Genomic DNA, 11,870 nt, shown 5'->3' with positions numbered 1-11,870 from the left:
AATACAAATGTGACTTTGTTGTTATACCATTATGATGAATATAAAATTAAAAAAATTAGTTTTTATTTGCATACAAAGTGATATTGAAATGTAAAATAAACAAATTAAAATATAAAATTATCGTCATTTGTGTTCTAAGTTTCAATTATGATATTTGAAAAATAGAACATTGTTGATTAAGTTGAATACCTCTAGTAATTCTAATAGATTCTGCCATTGGAGAGTGATCTAGAGTTTATCGAACCGAAAAAGTGATTTCAACTACAAACAATAATTTTGAACGATTTACACAAAAATAAAATCATAAAACAAGTATTAAAAGACGGATAAAGACTCATATTTTAATAAAAGAGATTGTGTGAATATCTTTATAAATATATTTTTCTGGAAAAAAGAAGAAGAAGAGAGGCAGATTTTGAAATGGAGAAGAATTGGAAGATGAAAATATGAGAGAGAGAAAATACTTCATTTTTGGGAAAATGCACAAGTACCCCCTCAACCTATACCCGAAATCGCAGAGACACACTTATACTATACTAACGTCCTATTACCCCCCTGAACTTATTTTATAAGTAATTTTCTACCCCTTTTTAGCCTACGTGGCACTAGTTTTTAAAAAAAAAGTCAACCATCGTTGGGCCCACAAAATAGTGCCACGTAGGTCGAAAAGGGGTAAAAAATTATTAATAAAATAAGTCCAGGGGGGTAATAGGACTTTAGTATAGTATAAGTGTGTCTCTGAGATTTCGGGCATAGGTTGAGGATTAATTGGAAAATTTGTAATTAAAATGAGATAAAATAGGAAGTAAATTAAAATACAAGATCCTTTCTAAAATAATGACATTTTTGACATTTTTACTAATATTTATAAAGTATGGAGGTTTTTACTAATTAAGTCAAGTTATTTGACTAGTTTACTAATTTTTCCTTAATTTGGCAAACTTATTAGATTAAATAACATTTTATGGGTATAGTTTACCTAATTACATAATATGGGTATAGTTAAGTTATTAAAGGTGTCTTTAATTTTGTATATAATTTTTTTTTTATTTATACAATTCTATTTTAAAAAGTTGTTTGTAACTGAATCATTAAATATGGTAACAATAAATCAAGATAATGCCACAAATTTAGGGAAACGTCCCTATTTTCAAGCCAAACGTTCAAATTCAAAAAAAAATAATTCATACAGCCATTGAAACAAAAAAATAATTATTTTTTTTTTGCTCTTTGTGAAACTGAAGTTCAGCAATTTTGTCAATCGAATACAGGTAAGTTTTTATTCGATGAAATTTCTTGTTTATTGGTTTTTCCCTTTAGAATTTGTGAATTGTTTTCGATTGTTTGTTTTTTTTAAAAAAAAATTCAAAATATGATTTTGTTAATCTGAAAATTTGCAATATACAATTATATACTGTTCATGTAATTGTATATGTGATTCGCAGTATTTGTATATTTTGAAAGCGTCAATATTAATATCAGGGTTCATAATTGTATAAATTCATAAATCATGTGATTTATTTTTGATAGAATTATATATTATTGTAGATGTAGTTTTTGTATATTAAAAAGAATACTAATATAAAAATTCTATGTCATACGATTTATTTTTGGAAGAAGTATACACTATTGTAGATGTAGTGTTTGTATATTAAAAATACTAACTGTATAAAATTTCAATAATTTGATTGTATAAAAATTGTTGTATTAGTTGTATATATGATCTCATTGAATTATTTGAAATATATATAAATATTCTTTTTCTTAAATGTACAGATAATGGGCTCATTAGCTATTTTGGTTATGCATTCTGGAAAATGGGACGATACAAATTGTTACGTTGATTATACTATAGAGGGAGTAGTTTTTAAGGAACAGTCAACGTTTCTTGATTTTTATACTACTATTGCAAAACAGATTGGTGTTGATATGAATAATAAGACTTTGAAGATTGAGTACAAGGTTGAAGAAAGCAATAAACGAATGGTTATACACAATGACATGGGTGTCAGAGTGTACGTAATGCTAAAAAAGGCCAACATTGATTTTAACAAATTTCCTATTTGTATAACTATTTTGGATTCATGTGATAGACAGATTTCTCAGTGTAAAGAGATGGGGGTGTTGGCAACTGTTGCAGAAAATGATTGTCATGATATGATTGTTGTTGAACCGGAGGATACAAATGTTGCATTTTTATCGATTGATACAACTTGGGTGATTTCGGACGAATCTAATAAGCATGTTGAGGTTGATCAAGTATACAAGGACAAATCAATTTTGAAAGCAGTCATGGAACGATATGCGATTAAAGAGAGATTTCAGTATAAAACTACTCGGTCAAATTCAATAAGGTAGTGTGCCTCTCAAATAGTGACTTTTAAACTGTATAAATGTTTTTATTGCCTATTGTAAACTAAATTTGTATACTATATTAAAAATTATATGCAGTTACACTCTGGAATGTTTTTCTAAAGGATGTGAATGGTTAATGAAGGCCTCTAATATCAACAAATCTGGAATGTTCAGAATTCGAGCATTCAACCGAAAGCTTACATGTCCTTTAAAAGATAGAGTTTATTCGCAAAGACATGTAACTAGCAATTTAATAGGAGGGATTGTGAAACCTAAATTTGTAGATCATAAACGTAAATATACACCAGCTGATATAAGAAAGGATGTTAAGATTGATCTAGGAGTTGATGTTAACTATATGAAGGCTTGGAGGGCCAGGGAGAAAGCATTGAAAGCTTTGAGGGGTACACCAGCTGCATCATATGCAAAGTTACCTGCATATTTGTATATGATGGATATCACTTATCCGGGGTCTCATATACGTATGAAAAAGAGTACGAATAATGAGTTCTTGTATCTATTTGTTGCATTGAATACATTTATCCAAGGATTCAATCATTGTAGACCAGTAGTCGTGGTGGATGGTAGTCATCTGAGAGGTCCATATAATGGTACATTTGTTGCAGCAAGCACGACAGATGGCGCAGGTATATATATATGTATATATGTAATAATGTATATGTATAAACGTGAATCTGTTGTATATGTACATTTAATATATGATTTTGATATTATTGTAGGACATATATTTCCACTTGCATATGGTATTATCGATTCTGAAAATGATGCTGCGTGGACTTGGTTTTTTGAGCAACTTAAAGAAGCATACGGTGAGAGGAGTAACATGTGTGTTGTGTCTGATAGAAATGAGAGCATTATAAAGGCTGTTACAAATGTATACAGTAATGTCCCACACTATGCTTGTATGTGGCATTTATGGAATAACGTTCAGAAAAAGTTTAGAAAATCTCATGAGAAGTTATCTGGTGTATTCTATACAATGGCAAAAGCTTGCACAAAGAATGAATTTGATATGTTAATGGATACTGTAGAAAAAGAAGATATAAGAGTGAAAGAGTATTTGGATTTAGCTGGATATGAAAAATGGGCTCTTTGTTATGCACAAGTACATAGAGGATGGCACATGACATCAAATATTGCTGAGAGTATAAATGCAGCACTTGTTTCAGCTAGAGAATTGCCTATTTTTGAATTTCTCGAAGAGGTAAGGCTATTATTTGGAAGGTGGAATCATGACTACAAGAAGGAGGCAACCTGCACATTCACATCATTGATTGGAAAATACCATGACATACTAACAGACAATGAAGCATTGAGCACAAGTATGACGGTAATATTTAAGAATAAGTATATATTTAGGAGTGTTGACAAAATTTAGTTGTATATATTAGTATGAACATCATTTCATTAATTGTATTTATAAATGAGCAGGTTGTACCGTCAACGGAATATGTGCACAATGTTAATGATGATGGGAGATATTTTGTAGTCTGTCTAAAAGAAAAAACTTGCATCTGTGGAAGATTTCAGTACGAGGAAATACCTTGTGAACATGCTTGGGCGGTATTGAAATGGAAGAGTCTACCACCAGATGAATATTGCTCGGATTTATACAAACCAAAGACAATGTTGAAGACATATAATATGCCTATACATCCTTTACCGGATGTAAAGGCATGGTTGATTCCGAATAGCGTTATTGCTGATGACGTATTACCTCCAAAATTTAAAAGACCTCCTGGCAGGCCAAAGGGTAAGCCTCGGAAAAAAACAGCAAGAGNAATAGACTCCTCTGCTTCTGCAATACGCTCGTGAGATGCAGCATTGTATATGTTATATATTACCCGACTGTTTGAGCTACTTTCAGTTTCCCTTTGGGCATTTTGCTGGGCATCCACATTAGCATACAACACTAATTGATCTTGTGAGGCAGTGCCACTTACATCATTCAAATTATCACCCAAAACAACATGATCCAAGAGTGGGGAATTCTGGTTTAGTTCTTGCAAGTTATCTCCCAGCTTAAAAAGAAAATAATAACGTAAATATCTAACAAATTGATTATAAACCATTATATTAAATTTTAAAATGTATATAATCATTTACGGATACCTCACGATCTTTTAATGCACTTTGATGACGTATCGGGTTTTTTTGTGCACCTAACTGTGAAGACTTGTTATTTAACTGCTGAACACGAGTGATATGCGTTTCTTGCATGACATCTTCAAATGTAGCCTGATTATAATGTAAACAATAAAAGAAAATATGTTGTAGTATATTCAGTATAAAAATAAGTAATATGCTGATGTATAATTTGATCTATACTAGTATATAGTTCTTAATTATTTAATTTCATTATGTCTACAAACTGAATTTACTTATATACAATTTATTTCATTTCAAAATGTGTATAAACTGAATTAATGTATAAATAAAGCAAAATAATACCTCTTGTTCTGTCACATTTGCAGATTGACTTTGGGGTTCATGTGGGGTGTATGTGGGCTTTTGATGAACATCTCCGATGGGTGATTCTTGATCATCATCGACGACATTACCCTGGAAAAAAAATATACAACTGTATTCATAAGTATAAAGTATATTGTATATAAATAATTAAAACAAAAAATTTATACATGTGATACCTTTGAATTCATAGCTTCCAACACTGTTTTGAATTTGTCTTCAAGCATTTTTGCTCAAATCAGCGAACTCGTCCTTGACCTATGTGAAGAAGTAGCATATTTTATTAATAATTGTATATAATATTTTCAAATAACATATATTTGAATTGTATATTTGATTATCGATTTTTTGAATGCTTCAAATTCATCACGCGATATTGTAATGCTTGTTGACTTCTTAATTTGCCCCATTTGTGTTCTGTCTTGTACACTTTTCTGCTCTACATTTTCATTGTTGTGTGACGTACCTGCATCACTGTGTTTCGCAACACTATTGATATTGATGGACTGTGATCGTGTGGCTTTGCGCGCCATTGATCTTCGTGTGTATGTCTTAACTGCCTTTGTTGAAGAGATGACTGTAACGGGTTGCTTTTTCTTTTTCCTAATCGATGAAGAACATTCAATAACTTTTTCTTTTCCTTTTCTGCTTGTTATACTGGGCGGGTTTTGTAAATCATCATCCGGATCTGTAACTTTATTGTGATCAGTCTGCAGGCCCTGAGAAATTGATTGTTCTGTCGATTGTGGAAGTTTGAGGATTTTAATTTCCATCGCTGTTGGCTCAATATTTCTGAACTTAATCTGCATAATAATTAAAAATTATAATTCAATATAATAAAAATGTAATATAAATTTGTAGTAAGTAAATGTATACTAACTTCTATAATTTATAAATTGTATTAAGTAAACGCATACCGGATTATCTGCATCATTAAAAATTGTTTTCATGAAATAATCAAACCGAGGATGGTCGTTCTTAGTCACCCAATTGATAATCCGAGGAATGTGACTAGAAACCTTGACAGCAATCTTTTCATCAACATAAGAACAACATTCATAGAACCAAACTTGCATTGAAAGTGGAAAGCCCTGAATTCTGTAGTACTGTCCACATGGCTTTATCTTGTTGTTTATGGATTTAGCAAGTTCATTAAAAGCCTTCCGACCCCAAGGATAATCCATAAATCTACCTGTTTCAACCAGATCAAAGTCCAACATATCTATTGTTGTTGTAGTAGGTTCTGCGGACATGATAAACTCATGTATATAATATAGAATCCCAAACTTGTATGCATCTTCCTGATTGTCACCCCATACCTTTGCTTTAAAAGCTTCAGCCAAACGAGCTTTAGTGACAGGAGAATTCCCTGGAAAATACTCATCGATGATTCTATTGGGTTGATCAGTATCAAAGTTGAAGTCAGCACCATTATCAGAACAATTCAAACCAGAAATAATGGCAAATTCCCGTATTGTGAATCGAAGCGTTGTGCCATTTATATAAAAAAGTATTGCATTCACAGAACTACCTTCCAACTCCCTCAACATAATGCATCTAAACAGTTGTGCTTGCACGTGACATCGTCTCATTGCTGTTAACTGTGCAAAACACGATGATGCACATATACGATTATATTGCTTTGGAGGCAGTTTATTCTGAAGCTCATTCAATGTGTTTATTTGCGTATAACATTGCATGTGAATTGTCCTTTTTTCACGGTTGTTGCAAATATATCTGACTTCCTAAAAAATAAAAAATAAAAGTGTATGAAATAAACATAGTATATATATACAAAAAAAAAACAATTTTATAATAAGTCATGTACAAATTAATTTCTGTATATACATACCTACCTATATATATAAAAAAAATCAAAAAATAAGTCATTCGCAGATTATTTTCTGTTTATATATATGAACTTGCATTTTTTGTATATAGTATATACCAGCACGTATTCAATGTCTTTTATTGTATATACACATCCAATTATATTGCAATAAATATGCATATACAATCTTATTGAATAAATATATACATGTACAAAATGCATTTTACGAATTTGTATAACAAGAGATATATGTTGTTCAAGTTTTTAATTGTATATAGTATATACTAACACTTATTCAATGTTTTTATAAATTGTATATGCATATTAAATACATTATATTCAATAATTTATATATAACTACTACAATATACAAAATTATAATCACCTATGATATTTTCCCATCTATATACAATCCCTACTACCAGCTATTAAAACAGACATGTACATATCAATTTTTGTATACGTATGTAAACTTAATATATACTAACTTCAAAAATTTGTATATAACTAATAGAATATACAAATTCTAATCATATATTCAAATTTTCCATCTGTATAACTAAGTCCAATTACTTTTGAAGGATCCGACACGCACTCGCCGACATTTTTGAAGAGATCGAGCAACATAACAAAGGAATATACAAATATCATGCTTGAGAAGTTCCAGAAAACACAAGGCACAACACACAAAGACAAAAACTTTACCAATGCCCCTTTATTCCACAACCCTAAACAAGTCACAAACACACAAAAAGAGCATGGAACATAATCAAAAGTCAAAACCATTTTGACATTCACCTAATTCAAGAAATGAGCAGAGCTATAAAACACAAAGAAACACCAGAGTAAACTTCTCCATATTTTGTATATATATACAAAAACCAAAAATAACATAAACATGCAATATACTATATACAATTACTCACATGGAATATACTATATACAATACTTAATTTAATAGTTTTTGTATATTGACAACTAATTAACAAAAAAATTGTATCTAAGTTTGTGTTTTAAGACACTACCTCATGATTATGAATTTCTTCAGATCCGACAACTTCAGAATCATTTTCCTCTGATTCAACGATTACAGCTTTCCTCTTTCTTGTACCTTGTACAATTTTAATGCCTCTAGCTTTGGCATTTTTAATAACTTGTTGAACTGGCATAGGGTAGTTTTTTTTCTTTGATCTCAGTTCTTCCATGGTTTGTTCTTGTATAAGTTGTTTTGATTTTCCCAAAGACCCTACATTAACCCCAAATTCTTGAGTTAGCCCCATTGAAAAGGATGGTAAAATGTCAACAACATTGACATGCAAAGGACTACCTCTAGTAATCCTCAAAGATGTAGACGATTCGTTCATTGTTTGACGAAATTTAGATCTATCAAGAACAGAAAAACGATTATTTCATCAAAATATACAATTTTTAGATAAGTTAGGAAAAAAAAAAGGTAAACAACTAAAATTAAGGATTACTTACAAAATTGACTTCGACTAAGGGAGGGGACTTCAACTTCGGGAGGGATTCCTGAAATTTTGGACAGAAATTCGAAATTCAAATCTGATATTGGAGTATTAATTGTAGAAGAAGACGTTAGAATGTGGAAAGGAGAGAGAAAATTAATTGTGAAAAGGAGAGAGAAAATTAGATTGTGTATAATTATATACAAAATTAGAAAATAAGGTTTTTATACAATTGGTTACTTAATAGGTTGTGGGCCCCCATTAATTATAGAAAAATAAAATAAACTATAATTATATAATGTAAATAAATTAAACTATACCCCTAATATATAATTAGTTATGAATGTTTGCCATTTCATATAATTTTCCCAAATAATTATGGGAAGGAATTAACAAGGGCAACTTTCACATATAGCAAACAAAAAATTCATATTTGTATGCTATAGCAAAGTTTACATAATTACGCTCCATAGCAAACATAAAACTGTATAATTCGCTATACATATACAATTGTATGATTCGCTGGCCTAAATTGTATAATTCGCTGGCCTATTTCGCTGCAATTGTATAATTCGCTATCCTATTTCACTGCAATTGTATAATTCGCTATCCTATTTCACTGCAATTGTATAATTCGCTATCCTATTTCACTGCAATTGTATAATTCGCTATCCTATTTCACTGCAATTGTATAATTCGCTATCCTATTTCACTGCAATTGTATAATTCGCTATCCTATTTCACTGCAATTGTATAATTCGCTATCCTATTTCACTGCAATTGTATAATTCGCTATCCTATTTCACTGCAATTGTATAATTCGCTATCCTATTTCACTGCAATTGTATAATTCGCTATCCTATTTCACTGCAATTGTATAATTCGCTATCCTATTTCACTGCAATTGTATAATTCGCTATCCTATTTCACTGCAATTGTATAATTCGCTATCCTATTTCACTGCAATTGTATAATTCGCTATCCTATTTCACTGCAATTGTATAATTCGCTATCCTATTTCACTGCAATTGTATAATTCGCTATCCTATTTCACTGCAATTGTATAATTCGCTATCCTATTTCACTGCAATTGTATAATTCGCTATCCTATTTCACTGCAATTGTATAATTCGCTATCCTATTTCACTGCAATTGTATAATTCGCTATCCTATTTCACTGCAATTGTATAATTCGCTATCCTATTTCACTGCAATTGTATAATTCGCTATCCTATTTCACTGCAATTGTATAATTCGCTATCCTATTTCACTGCAATTGTATAATTCGCTATCCTATTTCACTGCAATTGTATAATTCGCTATCCTATTTCACTGCAATTGTATAATTCGCTATCCTATTTCACTGCAATTGTATAATTCGCTATCCTATTTCACTGCAATTGTATAATTCGCTATCCTATTTCACTGCAATTGTATAATTCGCTATCCTATTTCACTGCAATTGTATAATTCGCTATCCTATTTCACTGCAATTGTATAATTCGCTATCCTATTTCACTGCAATTGTATAATTCGCTATCCTATTTCACTGCAATTGTATAATTCGCTATCCTATTTCACTGCAATTGTATAATTCGCTATCCTATTTCACTGCAATTGTATAATTCGCTATCCTATTTCACTGCAATTGTATAATTCGCTATCCTATTTCACTGCAATTGTATAATTCGCTATCCTATTTCACTGCAATTGTATAATTCGCTATCCTATTTCACTGCAATTGTATAATTCGCTATCCTATTTCACTGCAATTGTATAATTCGCTATCCTATTTCACTGCAATTGTATAATTCGCTATCCTATTTCACTGCAATTGTATAATTCGCTATCCTATTTCACTGCAATTGTATAATTCGCTATCCTATTTCACTGCAATTGTATAATTCGCTATCCTATTTCACTGCAATTGTATAATTCGCTATCCTATTTCACTGCAATTGTATAATTCGCTATCCTATTTCACTGCAATTGTATAATTCGCTATCCTATTTCACTGCAATTGTATAATTCGCTATCCTATTTCACTGCAATTGTATAATTCGCTATCCTATTTCACTGCAATTGTATAATTCGCTATCCTATTTCACTGCAATTGTATAATTCGCTATCCTATTTCACTGCAATTGTATAATTCGCTATCCTATTTCACTGCAATTGTATAATTCGCTATCCTATTTCACTGCAATTGTATAATTCGCTATCCTATTTCACTGCAATTGTATAATTCGCTATCCTATTTCACTGCAATTGTATAATTCGCTATCCTATTTCACTGCAATTGTATAATTCGCTATCCTATTTCACTGCAATTGTATAATTCGCTATCCTATTTCACTGCAATTGTATAATTCGCTATCCTATTTCACTGCAATTGTATAATTCGCTATCCTATTTCACTGCAATTGTATAATTCGCTATCCTATTTCACTGCAATTGTATAATTCGCTATCCTATTTCACTGCAATTGTATAATTCGCTATCCTATTTCACTGCAATTGTATAATTCGCTATCCTATTTCACTGCAATTGTATAATTCGCTATCCTATTTCACTGCAATTGTATAATTCGCTATCCTATTTCACTGCAATTGTATAATTCGCTATCCTATTTCACTGCAATTGTATAATTCGCTATCCTATTTCACTGCAATTGTATAATTCGCTATCCTATTTCACTGCAATTGTATAATTCGCTATCCTATTTCACTGCAATTGTATAATTCGCAATTGTATAATTCGTAATTGTATAATTCGTTGGCCTTTTTCTCTGCAATATTTGTATAAAATTTGCATTTGTCTATAATTGAATTGAAGTAAAATGTTTGTAATTTGTATAACTAAGTGTATATCACGAAGATATATGTTTTTGCATGTGTATATACAATTTTCTCTCGTTTTATACAAAACAGAAACAAAATTATACACTTCTGTGTATAAAGCGAGAGAGGCGAGCAGAGAGTGGCGAGCGAGAATGGGAGAGTGGCGAGCGAGATTTTTGGGAGAGAGACGCCTGGCAAATTTTGGCTAACGTTTGCTATGGAGCACAATTAAATCAAACCCTAGCTACTCCATTTATTTTAGGTTATTAGTTTGCTATTATATACAATTTTCCCAAACAAACATTGTCAATTTATGAAATAGCTAAACCTAACAGCGTTTCAAAATTATTTAAATTTTAACCATTTTTTAATGTGAAATCCAAAATACAATTTGTACAAAAATTCAGTAACGGAAAAAAGAAAAAAAATTAAAGAATTTATACTAGAGTTTGAACGTTGTGCTGAAGTTTGATTTGTCAAAGCTTCGAACTCAAACGCTTTGTGTTGAAGCATCTTTTATCCAATCACATTTCAAAGATGGCAATATATTTACAGGTTGGTCACCCTGCCTAATTTTTACATAAATACAATGGACGGCAACTTAGTTCAAATTAAAAAATGGAAAAAGACTAAAAAATTATGTCTTAGAATTATGTGAAAGAAATAAAAATGATTTGTTCCAAAAATGATTTTAGAAGAAAGAAAATAAGTACATGATTCTTTAATAATATATTAATTATGAAGAAAATGTATTTAAAAAGGAGAAGATTATATATTTATTCAGAAAAGGGCATTGTTGAACTATAGTAACTATATGAATTTTTTTATCAAAGTATTGATGGCAAGAACATTTTTTAATAAAAATATTAACGATAAAGATATTTTTAA

At 30.6% G+C, this 11,870-nt stretch overlaps 2 protein-coding genes across 2 annotated transcripts; one reads left to right on the top strand and one right to left on the bottom strand.

The window, feature by feature from the left end:
• The first annotated feature begins 2,489 nt into the window (after positions 1–2,489).
• On the top strand, positions 2,490–4,191 carry LOC107026482. The gene is made up of 3 exons (XM_027913954.1): positions 2,490–3,002; positions 3,096–3,706; positions 3,808–4,191. Exons 1-3 carry the CDS (start codon positions 2,492–2,494, stop codon positions 4,189–4,191), a joined length of 1,506 nt encoding a protein of 501 aa, XP_027769755.1. The 5' UTR covers positions 2,490–2,491.
• Positions 4,192–4,559: 368 nt separating this feature from the next.
• Positions 4,560–8,040, bottom strand: LOC107026472. Its single transcript, XM_027914026.1, is given in 8 exon segments — positions 4,560–4,601; positions 4,828–4,938; positions 5,025–5,078; positions 5,080–5,107; positions 5,191–5,648; positions 5,763–6,590; positions 7,702–7,922; positions 8,004–8,040. Coding segments are annotated over 8 exon segments (1,779 nt in total).
• Positions 8,041–11,870: the final 3,830 nt, after the last annotated feature.

Source organism: Solanum pennellii, chromosome 1, assembly GCF_001406875.1.
Source record: "Solanum pennellii chromosome 1, SPENNV200".
Taxonomy (NCBI): domain Eukaryota; kingdom Viridiplantae; phylum Streptophyta; class Magnoliopsida; order Solanales; family Solanaceae; genus Solanum; species Solanum pennellii.
This window is presented reverse-complemented; position numbering and strand designations above follow the sequence as displayed.